This window comes from Hyperoodon ampullatus (genome assembly GCF_949752795.1).
Source record: "Hyperoodon ampullatus genome assembly, chromosome: 14".
In the NCBI taxonomy this organism is placed as follows: Eukaryota; Metazoa; Chordata; class Mammalia; order Artiodactyla; family Ziphiidae; genus Hyperoodon; species Hyperoodon ampullatus.
This window is the reverse complement of record NC_136927.1, coordinates 40,521,206-40,543,187: the sequence shown is the minus strand read 5'-3', so window position 1 is coordinate 40,543,187 and position 21,982 is coordinate 40,521,206. Positions and strand designations below refer to the sequence as shown.

General features: G+C 45.9%; 1 protein-coding gene across 6 annotated transcripts in view; it reads right to left on the bottom strand.

Annotated features, from left to right (window-relative positions):
- SLC5A11 (solute carrier family 5 member 11) overlaps positions 1–20,983 on the bottom strand; it is a gene marked incomplete at both ends in the record, with an annotated part of 56,580 nt that extends 35,597 nt beyond the window's left edge. For 3 of the 6 annotated variants that reach the window (XM_079718636.1, XM_079718637.1, XM_079718638.1), the window contains 3 exons: positions 1,116–1,220; positions 6,121–6,192; positions 10,189–10,323. In XM_079718636.1, coding sequence (XP_079574762.1) covers positions 1,116–1,220; positions 6,121–6,192; positions 10,189–10,323 — 312 coding nt within the window. Of the gene's footprint in view, positions 1–1,115; positions 1,221–6,120; positions 6,193–10,188; positions 10,348–20,793 lie in introns of those variants that run through there. The other 3 variants (XM_079718641.1, XM_079718639.1, XM_079718640.1) reach the window with 3 other exon arrangements.
- Positions 20,984–21,982: the final 999 nt, after the last annotated feature.

Below are 21,982 nucleotides of genomic sequence, written 5' to 3'. Positions count from 1 at the left end.
GGCCTCATCTGCCTCTGGTTCCATCTCTTACTTACTGAGTAGTTCACCCTCCCTGGGCTGTCACATTTTCATGTTTAAATAGGACACAGGGATGAAGTAGGGCAAAATGGAACGAGAAGCTCTTTGTGGCCCCCAGGGCTATGTGTCCTAAACCTTGAGTGTCCCCCTTCGTCCCCTTGTGTTCCATCCCCTCCTTGGGCTGGGGTTAAATCAAGCCTGTGAGTTCAGGCAGGCCACGCTGATGAGTAGCTGGTGATGCTGGAAGAGTTTACACAGGTCTCTGAGACTCACTTTTCTCACCTGTGAAATGGGAGTAACTGCCCCCACTGGGTTGTTGGAAGGAAATCAGTGAGATGATGCTTACTGAGCACTTACGATACACCAGGCATTCCTGTGCACACTTTATAAGCATGAATTCATTTAATCCTCTCAATGACTCGATATGGCAGGTACCATCATTATCCTTGTTTTATACATGAGGCTCAGAGAGATCTAGTAACTTGCCCAAGGTCACACAGCTTATAAGTTTTAGAGCCCAGATGTGAACCCAGGCAGTCTGGTTCTAGTCTGTAATTGAATCCTGTAATATGATGATGTATGTGGTGTACTTAAGTCTGTGGCACGGAGTAAGTGCTTAAAAAATGTGAGTCATTATGAAGATGAAGATCACTATTAATAAGTGCATCCCTTCCCACTAAGTGAAAATCATCCTGCTACATAGAAGAGTGTGTCTTATCTCTTGGGTATCTGTGAGGTGGCAAAAAGATCAAGAACCACTGAACCACAAAGTTTTGTGATGGGCAATTGATATCTAATACACAGAAACACCCTCCAGTCCCACAAAACCTTCTATCTTCTGCATCCACATGGGAGAGATTCTGAGCCTTCTTCACACATGTATTTGCCTTATGGGCTCCCATCAAGCAAACACAGGGAGGCCTGGGACTTGCAGATCAAACTGATTTTTGTTAACTAGGGGTGCCCTTGATGATTCCTGTTTGTTTTTTCCTAAAGCACCACTCTATTTTTAAAAGAGCAGAGCATGCATACAACTGACCCCAGGATCTACCTACTGGGTAGAGGGTGGGCTGCCCATGCCCTGGTAACATACGTACATTAAATTCATAAGCAGTTACAGAAAGGCCCGCAGCAGCACCTGACCCTGCCAGGCCAATGAAATGTCCACTTCCAACATTGCTGGCAAACAAGGATGCACCCACCTGCGGGGAGATGATAGATCAGATCTTGGAGCCAAGGTCTGGTGTAGCTTCTTCCCAACACCAGTTCTTCCCATTCACCAAAGAGACCAAGACAAAAGGAGAAGTGGAGAAAGCAGGGCCATCCCTAGCCCATCTAAGCAACTTTTTAAAAATTAGAAGCCTCTTCTTCCCTAAGACTATTTTACTTCCACCTTTAGAAAACTGGCATAACAAATACACGTATCTATGATGCCTAAGATGTGAACTGTGTCCCCTCTAGGGTTGTGCAGTGCACAACTTGAACAACTGTATGCAGCATCCCTGAGAGGGAGAATGACAGGTGTTGTAGAAAGTGCTTCAGGATGAGAATCACAAAGCCTGTGTTATTCCCCAGCTCTGCTTCTAACTTAGCAAAGAAGAGAGCCCTCCTTCTAGTAGAAATTTAAGTGGCCAAGACGGTACTTGATGACCCCAATCCCTGGTCTCAGTTGATTGCATGAGACAGGCCTGGGCACCTGGCCCAAGCTGGGCCAATTACATTCTCTCTCCTGGGAATCTGGAACTGGGAAACCATATTTGCTGGTCCCTTAGACTGGGGGTGTGTAACCCAGGGAGGTGTGTGTGTAGCAAGGGGATGGGGGAGGTGAGTAGCATGCTCAGCTATGCACCAATCACTGCCACTCTGCTGAGAGAGAGGAGAATGAGGTAGACTTGCAGAGAAAGGCAGATCAAGAGAGGACAGAGCGAGGGCTTCCCTGGTGGCGCAGTGGTTGAGAGTCCGCCTGCCGATGCAGGGGACACGGGTTCGTGCCCCGGTCCGGGAAGATCCCACGTGCCGTGGAGCAGCTGGGCCCGTGAGCCATAGCCGCTGGGCCTGCACGTCCGGAGCTTGTGCTCCGCAATGGGAGAGGCCATAACAGTGAGAGGCCCATGTACCGCAAAGAAAAAAAAAAAAAAGTACAGAGCGAGATGGAGACAGAGATAGAGATAGGTGAGGGAAGGAGGGAGAAAGAGACAGAGAGGGAGCTACCTGTGAGAGGACTGTTGTGCCTCCCATTGACTTTCTGGTCTCTGGTTTTCATCTGATTCTATTCCATTTGATCTGTCCTTATACCAGTATCACACTCTCCTGATTACTGTAGCTTTGTAGTAAGTTTTGAAATCGGAAAGTATAAGTCCTCCAACTTTTTTCTTCCTTTTCAAAATTGTTTTGGCTATTCTGGGTCCCTTGCATTTCCATCTGAATTTTAGGATTGGCTTGTCAATTTCTGCAAAAAAAGAGGGGGGGATGCAGCTGGAATTTTGATAGGAATGGTGTTGAGTCTGTAGTTCAGTTTAGGGAGTATTACTATTTATGTTAAATAGATACTATCTAGTGTGCCATTTTAATTCCCTTATTGCTAGCTCAGGCAGCTACAATGTCAAACAATTGCCACTGATTTTTCTTAAACGAATGCCTCTGGGTAAAGGGCTGCTCACACTAGATGATCACTGAGTCAGATCAAATAAAGACAAGTTGTGCAAGGGAAGCTTTCCAGGGAACTGCAAGATGGGTTAAATACTGACAATAATGTGAGAATGGGACTTTGAAAGAGATCCAATCCTGTTCTAACCAGTGGCCTTCAAGACTACTGCAGAGCTGAAGAGAAGGGAATGAGAATAGAGCCAGGTAAAACACCACAAAGCTTCCTGTTCTTATTGAGATTCAGCTACTTTTCTTGAATTAAATCTCCCTGGATGGTTACTAGCATTAGGTCAATTTCCAGAGTTCTGAAAATGTTGATTTTGACAATTTTGCCACTGTTCTCATTGTTTTTATGCAGGAGGACATTTCAAAGATCTTTATTCTGCCATTCCCAATGACACCACTCTGCATGCTCCTCTGATTTTCCACTCTTCCCATAAAGAATCTGCGCTGGCCTATGGCTTATTTTGATCAATATAATGTGGTGAAAGTGACACTGTGTGACTTCCAGGCCAACACACAACAGCCAGGCAGCTTTCATTTTTGCCTTTGGAATCAGATGCCTTGTAAAAAGCCTTGGGCCAGGCCATTAAATGATGAGAGGCATATAGAGAGAGTGAAGTCCTTGTCTCCTAGCCAGTCTAGCTCCTGCCAGAGCTCCAGATCTGTGATGAGGCCATCTTGGACTTCCAGCCCTTCCCAGACACCAGCTAAACGCAGCTCCATGAGCCACTCTAAAGAGCAGGGGAGGAACCACCCACTCAAAACATGCAATCATTAGAAATAATACACTGTAGCTGTTTTAAGCCACTAAATTTGTAGATGGTTTGTTAGGCAACAACAGCTAACTAACGTACATGTTCCAAAGTCTATTCTCTCTCTCTCTTTTTTATTTTTTTACTTAGTAATTACAGAGAAAATGGATTTATTAATCAGCGGCAGACCTGGCTTAACAAAACTCCTAAGATTTACACATAAAAGCAGAAAGCTAATTGATTTCCAGTGAGACTTACAACTGGGTATGCAACCAGATATTCAAATTGTCTAGCCTCTACAGCCTCTCCATGTAGATAAGCTACGTGAGAAGCCAAACTATAATCAGAAGGTTGCTTTGTGGACTAGAGCAGTTCATAATGTGATTCAAATGTTTAGTGCTATCAGACTCTGTTTACCAGTGACAGACATCTGCTACTTGAAATGAAATGATGGGATATGCACAAAGGCACCTGCCCCTGGACAGTGTTTAGGTGGGCCAAGGCTGTGAGAGACCACATAAACCTCTATAACCAATTCCTATCAGAACTAGTATTGATTTTCTATAGATGTTAACATTGTATCAAGCCAAAGCCCATACTCTCAACCACATCTCCTTCACATTGACATCATTCTCCTTAGGTGAAGAAAGCAAAAAAAAAGCTCCAAAATTTCCCTTTGCTTCTTGACCTGGGGAAGGGGCATCCAAGGAGTATGAGCAGAGAAATGGTCCCAGAAGTGACATGCAAAAGCAGGCATATTTAGGTGGGCTGCTGTATTCCTACTGAATTTTAGGAACTCAGCATCACTCATCATAGAGACCCCTAGACCAGGATTTCTTAAAACTGTCACTGAATATTTCCTTTGTAGCCTTCTCTAAGTTCACTGCACCTGCACTGCTATTTACTTAATATTTTACCTTATATTGACTTCTTCTTTAACTCATATATATGAATCACATATTATTTAATCAATGTATTATATATTAATACAATATATTAGTAATATAATAGTACATGCATATATATATATATGTATATATATATACATGTATGTATCCACAGCCTTAAGTAGAAAATCAGTATCACTTGCTCTACATAGAAGAGAACCATACAAATAAAATGAAAATGAAAAAAAAATTATTAAATTCTAGCTAGGTTCTCTGGACGACCAAATTCACTTAGCCTGAGGCTTGCATTCTCTTTTATTTTTATTTTATTTTATTTATTTATTTTTGGCTGTGTTGGGTCTTTGTTGCTGCATGCAGGCTTTCTCTATTTGCGGTGAACTGGGGCTACTCTTCATTGCAGTGAGCGAGCTTCTCATTGAGGTGGCTTCTCTCATTGTGGAGCACGGGCTCTAGGCACGTGGGCTTCAGTAGTTGCGGCACGTGGGCTTCAGTAGTTGCAGCACATGGGCTCAGTAGTTGTGGCTCATGGACTCTAGAGTGCAGGCTCAGTAGTTGTGGCACATGGGCTTAGTTGCTCCGCAGCATGTGGGATCTTCCCGGACCGGGGCACGAACCCACGTCCCCTGCATCGGCAGGCGGACTCTCAACCACTGCGTCACCAGGGAAGCCCCTCAGGGAATTTTTTAAATGAATTGGTTGAATATATAATCCAGAGCTCATTTTTGGTATCTTTTGAGGACACTGTGGTCATTGTCTTTAAACATCTCATGGACCAGAAACTTACATACCTGTTATCTCTGCATCTCACATCCTACATCTTTGGGACTCCCTGAAAATGGGAGATGTCTTCTCTTTTTTTAGTTCAAAGATTTAACACTTATATTAAGAGATCATGAATAAAATTATTATTCCTGATCCCCTACTCAGGGCCCAGGAAGCAGAGGTCTGTGTGCATGTGTATGTTGCACATGTACGTGTGCGTGTGTGTATTTAGTAATGCCTTTAGCTACCCTTGAAAAGAAAATACTAATTGGGCTGTTGTATTTGTTATTTATGTTCTCAACACCCATTCCACCTTGTCCCAGTCATGCTCTCCAGTTTTCCTTCAGAGTCTAGCCCCTCTCATTTCTCATCACATATGCCTCAGAGCAGGCTCCATGCCCCACAGCTTAGGCACTGAGTGTGTGACCCAGGCTTGAGCCAGTTAGCACATCATGAGCCAGTTAGCACATCAAACTACCTTGGTCACAGTGATTGGCACAGAGATGGGCAAGGGACACAATCAAAGATGGGATATTTTCCGGGATACTGTCATGGAGGCAGGTGCTCTTCCCTTGCTAGGCTGGAACTTGAGAGGATGAAAGGTCTGGAGCAGTGGCCGCCATCTTGTTGACATGAAGTTGAGCCTGTTTGGGAATAGCACCCATCCAGAAGAAGAGAAGCAGATAGAAATAGATAGATGACAGATAAATAATGGATAGATAAATGATAGATAGATGATAGATAGATAGATAGATAGGATAAACAGAGGGAGAAACCAGTCCTACTTATCACTTGGGCCCCTATACTCTGCCATACCTGAAACCAGACCAACCCTAAATTTTTCCCTTAGGTGAGCTGATGAATTCTTTTTATTCAAACAAATTTGAGTTGGAGCTAAGCCTTCTCTAGTCTAGACTGTGACTTCCAGACAACATGGAACCAGAGAGTCTTGAGCGAGCAAAGTTTAGACAGAATATCAGCACTTGAAGAGTCTTTGAGAAGTAATTTTAATTGAACCAAAGACTACTTACTGGCCACCACACCATGTCCCCTCCAGCTAGAAAATAGCCTTTCACCGTGTCTCTTTTGGTCTTCACTGTGGACTGAAACAAAGAAGAGGGGTGGGTGAGGGAAATGTTAGCAATCAGACACCTCCCAAAATGGTCTAGGCCACAGATTATAACCTGGGAGTCCAGCAGGCCAGACTCAGACATCAAATTTATTTTGGGTTTTTTGTTTATTTGTTTTTGGTTTTTTGTTTGTTTTTGTTTTTTTTGCAGAGGTTCCTGAGCGATACTTCCCATGGACATTGTTTGCCTGAAATATCTTACTCACTTTTTTTTTTTTGCCACGTGGTTTGTGGGATCTTAGTTCCCCAGACAGGGATCGAACCCAGGCCCTTGGCAGTGAAAGCACAGAGTCCTAATCGCTGGACCGCCAGGGAAGTCCCTCACCTATAATTAAAAAAAAGATTAAGGGACTCCCCTGGCAGTCCAGAGGTTAAGACTCCACGATTCCACTGCCGGGGGCACAGGTTCGATCCCAGGTGAGGGAACTAAGATCTCACGTGCCCCGTGGCTCGCCAAAAAATAAAAATTAGAAATTTTTTTAAAAGTACAAAACTTTGAGGTCCTTTAAAAAAACATGACTTCCCTGGTAGTCCAGCGGGTAAGGCTGTGCTCCTAATGCAGGGGGTCAGGGTTCAATCCCTGGTTGGGGAAATAGATCCCGGATGCATTCCATAACTAAAAGATTCCACATGCCGCAATGAAGACCCCACAGCCAAAATAAATAAAAATAAATAGATCATTTTTTTAAAAAAAGTATAGTTGATGTGTAATATTACATAATTTACAGCTATACAATATGGTGATTCAAAATTTTTAAAGGTTATACTCCATTTATAGTTGTTATAAAATATTGGCTATATTCCCTGTATTGTACAATATATTCTTTTTTTAAAAATTAATTAATTATTTTTTTTTTGCTGCGTTGGGTCTTTGTTGCTGCATGCGGGCTTTTCTCTAGTTGTGGCGAGCGGGGGCTATTCTTCATTGCGGTGTGTGGGCTTCTCATTGGGTGGCTTATCTTGTTGCAGAGCATGGGCTCTAGGCACACGGGCTTCAGTAGTTGTGGCACGTGGGCTTCAGTAGTTGTGGCTCGCGAGCTCTAGAGTGCAGGCTCAGTAGTTGTGGCACATGGGCTTAGTTGCTCCACGGCGTGTGGGATCTTCCCGGACCAGGGATCAAACCCGTGTCCCTTGCACTGACAGGCGGATTCTTAACCACTGTGCCACCAGGGAAGCCGTGTACAATATATTCTTGTAGCTTATTTTATGCATAATAGTTTGTACCTCTTAATACCCTACCCTTGTATTGCTCCTCACCCCCTTCCCTCTCCCCACTGGTAACCACTAGTTTGTTCTCTATATCTGTGATTCTACTTCTTTTTTGTTATATTCACTAGTTTATCTTTTAGATCAAATATATTTTGTTTGACCCACGGTTTTTAAGAAGATTTTCATCTGAATGCCCTTAGAGGAGACATAAACTCTTCAGGTCAACACAGCCCCTACCACTCCCTGACTCACAGATGTATAATAACCCACTAGATCCCCCTAGGCATTTGAGTTTCAGACTCATGGCTTGTATAGACAAGCCACAATGAGCTATAGATTGCTCACAATGGATATCATTTATTGAGTATCAGTACTATGTGACAGACACTATACTAGTCATTTTGAAGCATCATCTCATTTTAATCCTCACCAACTCCTATGAGGTTGATGTCATCAGGCCAGTTTAACAGATGAAGAAACTGTGGCTTGGAAGTAAAGTCACGTACATACATGCCATATTTCTACAGAGCAGAAGGCTGGGAACTCAAACCCAGGTCAGCCTGGTTTCAGAGCTCTTTAGGAGTGAGCTTCCCACCATTAAAGGTGCTTTAACAGAGACATTTTAACCACTGCGTAGCTATTTGTGATCTTGGATAAGTTAACTTCTCCCAGCCTCTGGGTGCAGGTGTTGGTGATAGGAGTCTTACTGGATGGGAGATGACATGAAATGATATCTTTTCATCTCTGCAAATGATCTTACTATAGAAAACAGACACTACAGCTCATTCCTGCTGAGCCCTGACACAGGAAGTATTTTCCAAGAGTAAAGAACTCCTTGTGCTAAAAGGGAACATCTAAATCCATGGCTTCAAAAACCAGTAATACATCAGAGTCTCCCAATCCTCTTGTGAAAATATAGATTCCCAGGAACTCTAACCCTCACCCTAACTCCACCCCTACACCTAATCCTGATCTCAAACCTGTCTGACTCAAAAGCCCTGACTCTTGGGAGTTCCCTGGCGGTCCAGTGGTTAGGACTCGGCACTTTCACTGCCGGGGCCCCAGGTTTGATCCCTGGTCATGGAACTAAGATCCCGCAAGCCATGCAGCGTGACAATAAATAAATAAGTAAATAAATAAATAGATAGATAAATAAAAGCCCTGACCCTTAACAACATCTCACCCATCTCAATATCAGATCCATGGTCTTTGGGATGTCCAGCACTTTTATCCCCTGATTGATCTGGAGGAGGGAAAGCTAAGGGGTAAGAGTAGAGAAATGATCTACAAATAGTCAAACTGAAGTGGGGACACCTCAGTAGGCTACAGTTTTCAAGTCATTTGACCTGAAAATCAGATAGCAGCACCTCCTCTGCACTATCCTTTATCCCAAAGTTACTGTCTCTTTAATATGTAAAGCGTTCCTAGAAATTGATAAGAATAAGAGCAAGAACTTAATGAAAATGGAAAAAAAATATGAAACCATACTTCACATAAAGGAAACAAGTGGTTCTTATACATATGTAAGGATGTTTATTTTAGCCTCACTGATTAGTACATTGAGATATTGTGTTTCCCTGTCAGTTTGGCAAAAATGAAAAAGTTTGACAATGCAGTGTTGCTGTGGATGTGATAATGTGACTTTCATACATAATGATTTTGTGCAGATTGGCGCTAAACCTAAGGAGGGCAATTTGACACAAGCTATCATAATTACAAATACATATATCCTTTAACCTGATGATTCCACTACAGGGAATTTATCCTACATTATAGTTGTATACATCCAAAATAATGTGTCCAAGACTTGTTTATTACAGCATAAATTTTAGTGTTAAGAGATGGGGAACAATCCAAATGACCCTCAGCAAGAAACAGGTTAAATAAATTGCGGTGTGATCATCTATGGAATACTGGGCAACTTTTTTTTTTTAACACCTTTATTGGAGTATAATTGCTTTACAGTGGTGTGTTAGTATTGGTCAACTTTTAAGAAGATGCAGAAGCGTCCATATACTGATATGAAAAGATATCCAGGAGACACTGATCAGTGAAACATATCAAAGTAAAAAACAGTATGTATAATAAGCTACCTTCTATTTAAGAATGAGGGAAATATACACATTAATATTTGCTTGGATTTACCTAAAGAAACTCTGGAAGAATACACTAATGTACTAAAAAGTTAATAACAGTGGTTGCCTGTGGAGGGAAGGTAGTAGTAGGACTTTTCACTGTGTGTCATTTTAAGTTGTTTTTATTTCATTGCCTTTAAAAAAACAAAACTACCTTTTAAATAATTTTTTTTAAAGAGCATGGGCTTCAAAGTGAAGGAGATATGGATTCTAACCCCAGCTCTCCTAACTTACTAACAGAATAAGGAACTTAAATTCTTTGAGCCTCAGTTTTCTTATCTATAAAATGGGGTATAGCAATAGTACCTTCTTCATAGTGACCTGTGCAAATTACATGAGGTAACATGAATGAAAGTGCCTAACAAGGTACTTGACACACAGTTGATACTCAACGCATTCTTTAAATATTAAAGTTCTGATTAGGAAATTCCCTGGCGGTCCAGTGGCTAGGACTCTGTGCTTCCATTATAGGAGGCACCGGTTCGATCCCTGGTCGGGGAACTAAGAACCCGCATGCCGTGTGGCGCAGCCAGAAATAAAAATAATAGAAGTTCTGATTACTGTATGACCTTCAGCTAGTCTCTCACCCCGCCCCAGCCACTTTCCCTCCCCCTGACCTGGCTTACCCATAGTCCAACGGCCAGGACAAAGAGGAAGTACAGAACCAGCACTGCAATGTCACCTGGTTCCAGAGTCCTCTGGGGAAATGCCTCCAGGAGATCTGACCGCGTGGGCTGAGGGCCGCTGGGGCTGCTCTCCATGGTCCTGAATGAACTCTCTCACCCCTGTGGAAGCGCAAATGTGTGTCAGATGCCAGGACCCGGTGGCACTCTTCTCACCCTCTCTGTGACTGCCTCCTTGGGACATCCGAGCAAGAGGACACACGTGGAGGAGACAATCTCGGGAAGGCAGGTGCATCCACCCACTCACTCACTCAGCAAACATTTACAAGGCAGTCACGTCAAATCTACAGTTAATGTTTACCAATCCAACCACTCACTTGGCAAAATACAAAGAAGAATACACAATTTAAGTAGTACAGATGTTTCACCACCCTCTTCCACATATCCGGGAGTGAGAGAAAAACAAGACACCTGGGTCAGTCTCTGCTCCCCAGGTACCTCACTGCTGGGTGAAAGTCAAGCCAGCAATTTTGTCAGAGGCTCAGCCAGTCAATACAATCTTGTTTCACTGCTGGATATGCCCATAAAAATGCATATATTTAATAAACACTTACATAGTACTTACTACATGCCAGGCATCATCCTAAGTGTTTATAAACCTGCAAAGTGGGCACTGTTGTTATCATACCATCTTACAGCTGGCAAAATTGAGGCACAGAGAAGTTAACTAACTTGCCTAAGGTAACACAGTTCAAGTGGTAGAGCTGGGATTTGAAGGCTAATAATCTTGCTCCAGAATCCATGTTTTGAACCAGTATCTTAAGGTATTTCTCAGTATATTGCACTTCCTTGGGCAATTTAAGGGATTCCTGTGGTGGGTAGAATCATGTCCCCCTCAAAGATGTTTACATCCTAATCCCCAGAGCCTGTGAATGTGTTACGTTATATGACAAAGGACAATTTCATTTGCAGATGTAATTAAGGTTGCTAGTCAGCTTCCCTTTAAATAGGGAGTTTATCTGAGTAGGACTAATGCAATCACTAGGGTCCCTAAAAGTGGAAGGGAAGATTAGATGAGAGAACCAGAGAGATGAGAGTGTGAGAAGGATTTGGCCTAATGTTGCTGGCTTTGATAATGGAGTGATGGGGCCATGAGCCAAGGAATGCAGGTGACTTCTAGAAGTTAGAAAAAGCCAATTAATGGATTCTCCCCTAGAGCATCCAGAAGGAAGTGAGCCCTACTCTCACCTTGACTTTAGTGCAGTAAGACCCATTGAGAACTTCTGACTTCCAGAACTGTAAGATAATGAACTTGTGTTGTTTTAAGCCACTAAGTTTGTGGTAATTTGTTACAGCAGCAATTGGAAACTAATACAGTTCTCAAGGGTAATTTTTTTACTATAAGCGATTTGGGCTTTGACTTATTCCTGTGTTAAGATGGCTCCACTCTGGAGGTGTCAGCCTCTAGGGGTTCAGGAATGAAAAACTCAGTCCTGCCCTCTATGATGTGCACCCCAATAATGGGGTAAACCCACTCAGATAATAACACAACGTGATGTTTCATACAGTGGAGGTACATAGAGGTAGAGGTATTAAGGATTCAAGCTTAGGAGTCATCAAGCTGGCTCCACCACTTACTGATCCTGAGAACTTGGACAAATTCCCTAACTTCTCAAAACCTTAGCATTCCCATCTGCAAAATGGGGCAATAAGAGTTTACATTTCATAGATTGCTGTGAGCTCGTACCTGTGAAGTGTTAAGAACAGTGCCATGCACAGCTGTGTTCAGTAAATTGTAGCTGCTATTATTAATATTACTAATTTTCTACAATGTGCAATGAGGTAAGGACCACCTAATTTTACATGGAGAAATCCAGATGGTAGCATATGAGCTGGGTTTTGAAGAATGAGTGGGTGGTCCTACACAGCATAAGCGGGTATGAGAGAGCATTCCAGGCCAAGACAACGGTATCTACAGACATTGAGGTGTGAAAAAACATGTCATGCTTAAGGAGCCATCAGATTCTTGCCTGAGTATTAAGTAAGATTGGAAAGAGGGAGATGGGCAGTGAGGCTTGTATAAGGCTATGAAGACATTATACCAGCCCTCTAATGTCATTCAAAGGATTCTGTAAGGTCAGTAATTTTCAAAGATAACATCAGTTGTCATCATCTTCAGATATCATCCCCTGTTGTTGTTTTTTTTTTTTTTTTTTTTTGCGGTACTGTGGCCTCTCCCGTTGCGGAGCACAGGCTCCGGACGCGCAGACTCAGCGGCCATGGCTCATAGGCCCAGCCGCTCCGTGGCACGTGGGATTTTCCCAGACCGGGGCACGAACCCATGTCCCCTGCATCGGCAGGCAGACTCTCAACCACTGCACCACCAGGGAAGCCCTCATCCCCTGTTTTTATGTTTTTAATTTTAATTTTTAATTGAGCATTTTAAAATTTATTTAATTAATTTATTTTTGACTGCGTTGGGTCTTCGTTGCTGCATGAGGGCTTCCTCTAGTTGTGGCGAGTGGGGGCTACTCTTCGTTGCAGTGCGCGGGCTTCTCATTGCGGTGGCTTCTATTGATGCAGATCACGGGCTCTAGGTGAGTGGGCGTCCGTAGCTGTAGCACACAGGCTCAGTAGTTGTGGCTCACGGGCTTAGTTACTCTGTCACATGTGGGATTTTCCCGGACCAGGACTCAAACCCATTTCCCCTGCATTGGCAGGCAGATTCTTAACCACTGCGCCACCAGGGAAGCCCCATCCTCTGTTTTTATAACAAATATTTTGTAATATTCCTTTTACTGAAAACTGAAATGAAATTCATAGTTAGTGTTACCTACCTACACACATAATTTTTTTAAAAATCAATACAGTGCTCTAACTCTATTATAAAAGAGAAATAGAAGCAATTTATGATTAAAATGATGGATAATCCAAAATGTAATTGCTCCATCTGACTCCACTGCAAGACTCAAAGGGACAGTCAGATCATTTTACCTATTATACTGAATAGATTTTTAATTTAAGAGAAATAAGAAAATAGGAATCCATTCTATTCCAGAAACACAGAATAAAGCATGAATTTACAGAGGAACACCAGAATGTTTAAATTTGTGAAAAATGCTTTGTGATTTTAAATGTTATGAAGAAGTCCAAACAACTCCCACGATATACCATGCTTTTAACTTAAGATGGAGCCCTCTGAGAAATATCAGAGCCAGCTTGGTGAAAATAAATCAGGTACATTTTTTAAAACCATTTTTTAAATGAAGTAAAGTTAATTTACAATGTTGTGCTAGTTTCAGGTGTATAGCAAAGTGATAAATATTCTTTTTCAGATTCTTTTCCATGATAGGTTATTATAAGATATTGAATATAGTCCCCTGTGCTATTTTTTCAATGTAAAAAAAAAAACAACAGCCAAAACTTTGTGTTTTGTGCAAACTGGTTCTACTCTCGGATAATTGTAAGCATGTTTTTCGCCTGCATGAAGGTCAGGTGGGACATCTGAAAGACCTGGTTGCTTGGGGAAGTTCTGTGAATTTCAAGGTGTCTAGCACATCTGGTCTCCACCCAGCCATGGTACCCCAAGTCATTGTGACAACCAAAAATATCCGATACATTTTCAAAACATCTCCCGGTAGGCAGCAATGCCTCTGTGGCACCCCTCTGGTCTAGGTTAAGAAATGCTACTGAAGAATTTTGAACAAGGTGGTGGAAGCGGTGCAGGGCAGGAGAGGCTTGACTGAAAGCAAAAAACGTGGGCGGGAAGGGTATTTTGAAATAACCCAGACTTGAGATGAAGTATATGGAGGGTGAGAGAAAGTGCATTAGAGAAATAATTTGGGTTAGAATCGGTAGGACCTGGAGATTAATTAACAGGGTAAGCGAGAGGCGGGGGGAGAACTGGAGATAGTTTCCTGCTTCTAATCAGAGCTGCCCAAAGACAGAATGGGCTGGTCACCTGGGCGGGATGTTCCTTGTTCTTAAAGCAGAGTTTTTCATCTGCAATACTATTGGCATTTTGGCTCACATAATTCTTTGTTATAGAGAGCTGTCTTGTGCATTGTAGGACGTTTAGCAGCATCCCTGGTAGCTACCCACTAGATGCCAGTAGCACCCTTCCCACAGTTGTGAGAGCCACAAGTGTCCCCTGGGTTGAGAACCACTGCCTTTGAGCCCTAGAAGATTGGACAGTCGCTTGGAGAAGGTGCCTCAGGGGGGCGCTCAATAACTTTTAACGTCCCTTCCCACACCAAGTACAGTATACTGGGGGCGAGCCTTGCTCTTCTGTTGAGAGGATGCTCACAGCTTCTCAGACCTGTGAGAAGACTCAAGCAATCACTGATTCATAGCTCTCATCCAAAGATGAAAGGACAAGAGAAGGAGGGAAGGAGGGAGTATAGACTTGCCAGTATCAGGCAAACCCAACTCACTTACCCTGCTTGAATGCAGGAGTGCGTAGTGGAAGCCCCAATTCTACCTCAGATCACTCCTCAGCCCTCCCTGCCTCAGTCAAGCCTAGGTTTTATGGTCATTGTCGTCTGTCCAATGGGATGGTAATAACCTAAATGAACCAGAGAACTTGCAGGGAGAAAGTGGAAAGGGAAGACTGGTGCTGGAGACCCTCCCTAGGGTGGAAGTAGAGGTTCATAAATGAGGGTCTAACCAAGAGGCTGATTCTGGAGGCTTGGGGAGGACAGAGTAGATGGTCCTTAAGGCTGACTCAGGGGTGAAGCTCCTGTTAGGTAGGTAGTGTTCTTATTGCTACTCCACAGTCAAGGAAGTGGTGTCACATGACTGAGTGCCCAAGGCAGGACTCAAATCCAGACCTGTCTAACTTCAGAGCCTGCATTTTCTTTCTTTCTTTCTTTCTTTTTTTGCCATGATTTAAAAAAAAATATTTAAAGCTTCCCTGGTGTCGCAGTTGTTGAGAGTCTGCCTGCCGATGCAGGGGACACGGGTTCGTGCCCCGGTCCGGGAAGATCCCACATGCTGCGGAGCAGCTGGGCCTGTGAGCCATGGCCTCTGAGCCTGCGCGTCCGGAGCCTGTTTCCCGCAACGGGAGAGGCCACAACAGTGAGAGGCCCGCGTACCACACACACACAAAAATTTATTAAAGTATAGTTGATTTACAATATTGTGCTAGTTTCTGATATACAGCAAAGTGATTCATATGAGTATATATATTCATATATATATATATATATATATATATATATCTCCTTTTTCAGATTCTTTTCCATTAGAGGTCATTACAAGATATTGAATATACTTCCCTGTGTTATACAGTAGGTCCTTGTTGTTTATCTATTTTATATATAGTAGTGTGTATCTGTTAATCCCAAACTCCTAATTTATCTCTTCTCTTTCCCCTTTGGTAACCATATGTTTGTTTTCTATGTCGGTGAGTCTATTTCTGTTTCGTATATAAGTTCATTTGTATCATTTTTTTAGACACCACATATAAGTGATGTCATATGATATTTGTCTTTCTCCAACTTACTTCACTTAGTATGATAATCTCTAGGTCCATCCATGTTGCTGCAAATGGCATTATTTCATTCTTTTTTATGGCTGAGTAGTATTCCATTGTATATATATACCACTTCCTTATCCATTCCTCTGTTGATGGACAATTAGGTTGCTTCCATGTCTTGGCTATTGTAAATAGTGCTGCTATGAACACTGAGGTGCACTGTATCTTTTCGAATTAGAGTTTTCTCTGAATATATGCCCAGGAGTGGGATTGCTGGATCACATGGTAACTCCATTTTTAGTTTTTCTGGGGAAGCTGCATACTGTTCTCCATAGTGGCTGCACCAGTTTACATTCCCACCAACAGTGTAGGAGGGTTCAGAGCCTGCATTTTCAAACAGTTCAACTGTTTTGAAGTATCTTGAAGTACTTTGCTGCTTCCAAAACAGGGGACTTGGGGAAGATGAGGGCTAGGAGCGGAGGAAGCAGTTTAAGGTGGAGATTGATGCTGAACTGGGGAGTGGGGCAGCTTGTTCTAGAACCCCACGGGTCTGAAAGGGAGGAAGAGGAGGAAGGAAGGAGGAAGGGCCGCAGAAAGACTGGTGACACTCCCTCCCCCGTGTCCAGCCCAGCTCCCAGCCGCCCCTTCCAGGCCTCTGCCTGCCAGGCACCGAGAGGGGCGGGAGCAGATAAACAAGTCATTCATCACCAACTCCGGGCAGGCTGGCACCAACTCCAGGCTCTTCCTGAGTCCCAGGGAGGGGGGGGACCTGCCGGCGGCCAGGAGGGACTGGCTGTGTCTTCAGGGTGGGAACAGGAGCTCGGACAATGGACCAAAGAAGCTGTGGAACCCAAGTGCTGCTGCCTCGGCCAGCGGAGCCCTCCACGTGCCCTCGTTCAGTAAAGTCACGCTGTCACCGTAACAGGGACCATCTCTAAAGCTTAGTGAGCACTATTTATTGAAGTGCCAGGCCTGGAGCTCACTTTACATTGGTCCTCTTATCTCATCCTTGTCAGCCCAGTGAGACAAACACATTACACCTCCACTTTACAGGTGGGAAATGGAGCCACCAAGAAGTAACAGTGAGCTGGGTTCAGGTCCTGGCTGTGCCACTGGCCTCTGGGTCACACTAAGTGCCAGAGGTGGGATTTGAACCCAGGTCCTGAACCGAAGCTCATTGTTATCCAATACTAGCTGGTGTGTCTCTTTTTCCTCCCTTCCTCCTGCCCTTCTCTCCTTCTTTCTCTCCTCCCCTCCTTCAGTCCTCCCCTCCCTCTACTTGTTTCTTTTCCACAAACATTTATTAGGCACCAGCTGTGTGCCAGGCTCTGTGCTAGGCACGGAGGAAAAAGTGGTGATTACTGTGGATGTGGCCCCCCATCCTCGAGAGATCTCACTCAGCCCCTTGCAGCTCCTTGTGTGCCCAGAGCCACCAGTTGCACTGCGCCGGGAGGGCTTCACCTCCTGGGAGGGACCCTCCCCTGTGGGAGGCCAGGGTTGACAGGAGTCTAGGTACAGCGGGCATTGTAACAACGGCCCTGTTTGCAAGAACACACTACCCTTGCAGTTGCCAATTGGCCAAAGAACACAGGAAACTCAGCAAGCAGAGACGGCTGCTCACCCCTTTCCTTTCAGCCGCTTACATAATTTGCCAGAGCAGATGTGGAAATTTTCCCCAGTGCGAGGCAAGGATGGGGAAGCACATCCACAGCAAGGTGAGGGCTCTGACCATATTCCCTGCGCTCGGTTGCTGAGGCCGTCTCCTGCGTTTGTGTGCACTGGTGGGGCTACAGTATTCTCTACAACATGTGTGCATCTGAAACATTTCATGATGGAAGAAAAAGGAACAAGCAGAAAGAGATTTACAGCATAAAACCATATGTGTATATTAAATACATTCTGAGACAGAAGATAGTACCAACTATTTTGCCAGGATGCAGGCCTATTTGCTGAAGAACAGCAAACACGTTAGCAGGGACAGAAAATGAAAGAGACAGAGAGAGAAACCAGGGAAGGACTCTGCACTGGCTAAAGATGACAATGACCATCTAATTACAAAGTTTAATTACATGCAAAAACTCCCTGGGAAATAGATGCACTGCGATCAAGTGTAAAGATGTTAGAACTGCATTGCCCGGTTCAAATCCCAGCTCTATCACTTACTAGCTCCGTGATCTTGGGCAAATAAGCTCTCTGAGGCTCAGTTTTCCCATCTATAAAATGGGGATATTAATCAGACCTATGTCACAGTTTTGCTAAAAGCATTAATCGAGTTCGTTATAGAACGTGATCAGGTCCAGAATACTTGGTCTGACTCCATCCTTCTGGTAAAACCATTAAAGGAAAAAAGAAAAAGAGCACGGACTTTGTGGTCACGCAGACCCCGGCCCCTACGTGTGTGGATCTCACTTTAAGCACACTGCACCCCTAAGAGGTCAGGTCTCTGGTTAACCCCACTGAACAGGTGGGGAAAACAAAGCCCAAGCTGGGGCCCCAAGGTCACGCCACTGGTAAATGACTGAACCGGGGCTTCCAACAGGGGCTTGACCTGCAAGTTCCTAACCACTGCTCAGCACGTGCGCCCTTGGCAGGGAAAATTCCAGAGCTGACAACAAGGGCCTGCACAGGCCACACCTCCGGGGCCGGCAGACACTCACGCCCTTTCCTTCCACTCCTTTGTGGAGGTAGCTGCCTCCTTCCTCAGCCACAAGCCTGGCCTTTGGCTCAAGTCCAAGATGCCCAGAGAGGCTGGTGGTAGACGGAGCCCAATCAGAGGGAGGGGGTCAGTTCTGTCAGGCTGAGTGGAGCCGTCAGAGCCTAAAACTGCAGAAGTGAGGGCCGAAGGAGGACCACCTCTGGCCTGCTCAACCAGCTGATGCTATGTGGTTCATTAGGAACGGGTCTCTAGAAAAAAGGGCCAGAGGACAGATTCCAGCGGTCTCTGAGCTGAAGCAGAGGCTGGGACTCTCCCCAGCCTGTTAGAAAGAGCCACCTCTCCGGTCACTAGGAAGGAAACAATGGGCAAGGCAGGGTCTGGCTCAGGAGGTTAGCAGGTGTGAGTACCAGGGAGCCAGGTGAGGTTTCTCCTCCCCCCGCCTCCCCACTTCAGTGACGACCTTGTCTCTTGATTCCTAGAGAGAATAGATGTCACAAGAACACCTTCTGAGCCCCAGACCTGTCCATCCAAATGCCGGCCTGGAATCTCTCACGGATGCCCAGTCGGCATCTCAAATGTAATACATCCAACTCAGAGACCACAGTCTTCAAGAGCTGCCAGTCCTTCCCTTCTCACTAAATGGCAACTTCATCTACCCTGCTGCTCAGGCCAGAAACCCGAGAGTCATCCTTAGGTCTTGCATTCATTCATTCATTCATTCATTCACTCACGCAGTGGTCTGTGAGCACCTCCTACGTGCTGGCTACTATGTCTAAGCACCAAGGATGCCGGGGCTCGCAAACGTACCATCAAAGACGTTATAGTGTCTCTTGCTCAACTCCCGGAATCTATTGACCTCTAATCCCATTCTGTTCTAATTCTAAAGCAGAGCTGCAATCTATCCATTTCCCCTCACCTTTACTTTTATTTTATTTTATTATTTTTTTGCGGTACGCGGGCCTCTCACTGTTGCGGCCTCTCCTGTTGCGGAGCACAGGCTCCAGACGCACAGGCTCAGCGGCCATGGCTCACGGGTCCAGCCACTCCACGGCGTGTGGGATCTTCCCGGACCGGGGCACGAACCTGTGTCCCCTGCATCGGCAGGTGGACTCTCAACCACTGTGCCTCCAGGGAAGCCCTCACCTTTACTTTTATTGCTTTCATTCAAGCCACCATCACTGGAAGAATCTCCCATCTTGCCTTCCCGATGACACTCTTGCTTCCTTGGAATCCACTCCCCTTACATGGAAGTCAGAGAGATCTTTGAACATAAATCAGATCAGTTCCTTTTCCTGCTCAGAGAATCAGGGCCTGGTGATGTGCTCTGCTGTGGCCCCAGCCCCATCTCACCCTGCTCTTATTTCTATCCCTGAGCACTAGTTCTGCCTCAGGGTCTTTGCCATTCCGCCCATCCCACCCGCCCTTGCCTGGAGCGCTCTTCCCTGCACTCTTGGCTTGAGGAACCCTTACTCATCCTTCAGATGGCACCCTACTGTCACAGCCCCAGAGGAGTCTTCTCTTGGCTTCAATCTAAGTTGGATCCCTAAATGATTTGCCATGATAGCAAACATGACTTCCCATAACCGTTGAATCAAGCAGGACATTTGTTTGTACAATTCTCTCATTACCTCCCGTTCCCACTCTACTGTAAGCTCTGCGAAGGCAGGGACCCTGTCCGTCTCGCTCACGCTGTGTCCTCAAAGCAGGCACTCAGTAAACCCTTGTATAGCAAACAAATGTGGAATTTTCTCAGCCTGCAATTGTGACACCCACTCCCAAACCCCGCCGCTGCCAAAGTCATATCCTCAGGATGCCCTTTGGAGGAGGGCATCTCTCTCGGCTGCTTCCCCGGAATCGGTCATCGAGACATCATTTGAAAAGCAGACCTTGTGTCTAAGCTCACGGCTGGCCGTGGGAGTTGGGTCTCAGCTTTGCCTCCCCCCTATCCGTGCAACCTTGGGCACGTTTCTTAATGGCTCTCAGCCTCTGTCTGTGACTTACAGTGGCTGGGCCAGCCAGACCAGGCCCAGGATGTGAGGCTCTCAGCACGTGCCTGGCATATTTGCTTTGCATGGCACTTACACATCCCCCAGGGCTTTGTTGTTCTTTGTAGGTATTTTTCACCTGCTTATCTCTTGGGTCCTCGTGAGTCCACCACACCTGTGGGCTGGGCTGTGCTGAGGTTCAAGTTCTCATTTGACAGATAAGGAGCCGGAGGCTAAGTGAGGTGAAATGATCGCTCCACATCCGTGAACTCGGTTAAGTGGAGGCGCTGCGAGCCTCGCCTGCCTGGTGCGCTGGCTGTACCCACCCCGCCAAACACACTCCGTTTGCCTCGACAAGCCCTCTCCCAAGGAGAGGAGCTGTGCGCTCCCCACCCCATCCTTCCTGCCAGCACTGCCTCCGGTCCCCAGACCAGCTTCCCCAGTTTGCAGAATGGGTATCAGTTTGCGGGGCTGGGAGTAGGGAGTCTTACCTTCCTCTGGATGCAGGGCCCACCTGCCCTGGGTCCTGTCGGTGGCGTCTGAGGCAGAAGGAGAGAGAGGTGGCTGTGAGGAGGGAGACACTGGGCTCCTTTTCCCTCGCAGCCAGAGTTTGGAAGAACGGCAGTGGCCCTCCCTCCGGCACCGCCTGCTAAGAGAGGCTCCTTGCAGGTCAAAATCCAAATTCCAGCCTGGGCTACATACAGCAGGGCTTAGAGGAAGCGTAATGATCTCCCCCGGGGCAGAGGAGAGGTCCCGGGCCAGTCCTGAACCCTGAACTTGAACTTGAACTCTGAGCAGGCCCCTGCGGGGAAGATGGGCTGACCTGAGCCCCGCCCACATGGCCTCCCTCCTCACCTGGTGGGGGGCCCATGGCTGGGAAGGGGAGGGGAGCTGTTGCAGCCCAGGGCACCGTCCTGCTGCACTCACCCACTCTGCCACAGGCCCGCCTCCGCGCTGGGGACGGGCGGGCTTGGGACGAGCTGGAGGGGGGGAGGGGAGACGCTGGCAGGGGAGGACGGGGACAGAGGGACAGTCCCAGGAGGGCACTTGCCGTGGCCCTACCGCTGCTGCAGCAGCAACAGTGACCACCTTTGTTCGGCTCCTTTTCCGTGCGCTCTCCAGACCAAAGCAGGACAAAGACAGGCGCCTGGAGCCCAGATGAGTTGTCAGGAGTGACCGAGCTGTGGCCGGGGGCCCACGTCCAGCCCACAACACCAGGACAGGCAGTGGGGGACAGCAGAAGGCTTGCACTGGATGCTCAGAGCGTTCAAAATTAAAAAGAAAAAAAAAGATAGCTACTAGCCTTTGCAAAACGAGAGACTGAATAACACTCTGGATTTCCCACTTTACTAGAACAATCTGAAGATCTGGCCAGACCAGGCCCACATGGACACAGGACGGCCACTGGCTAGAGCAGAGGCGTGGCCATCCCTCCCCACTCCACCACAGACCCCACCTCCAGCCCACCTCTCTCCTTCCCTCGACCTGCCCGGGCCCTGGGCGGGGGCAGCCCCTGGCACAGAGCAGTTCAGAAAGCATGGTGAGAATCAATATGCTCCTGGTTCTATTCTAAATGTTTCCACGTCTCTGCTCACTTGGTCTCTCCAACAAGCCTCCGGGACAGATCTTATTGTTACGTCCACTTTACTGATGAAAAGATAGAGGTAGAGAAGGGTGAGT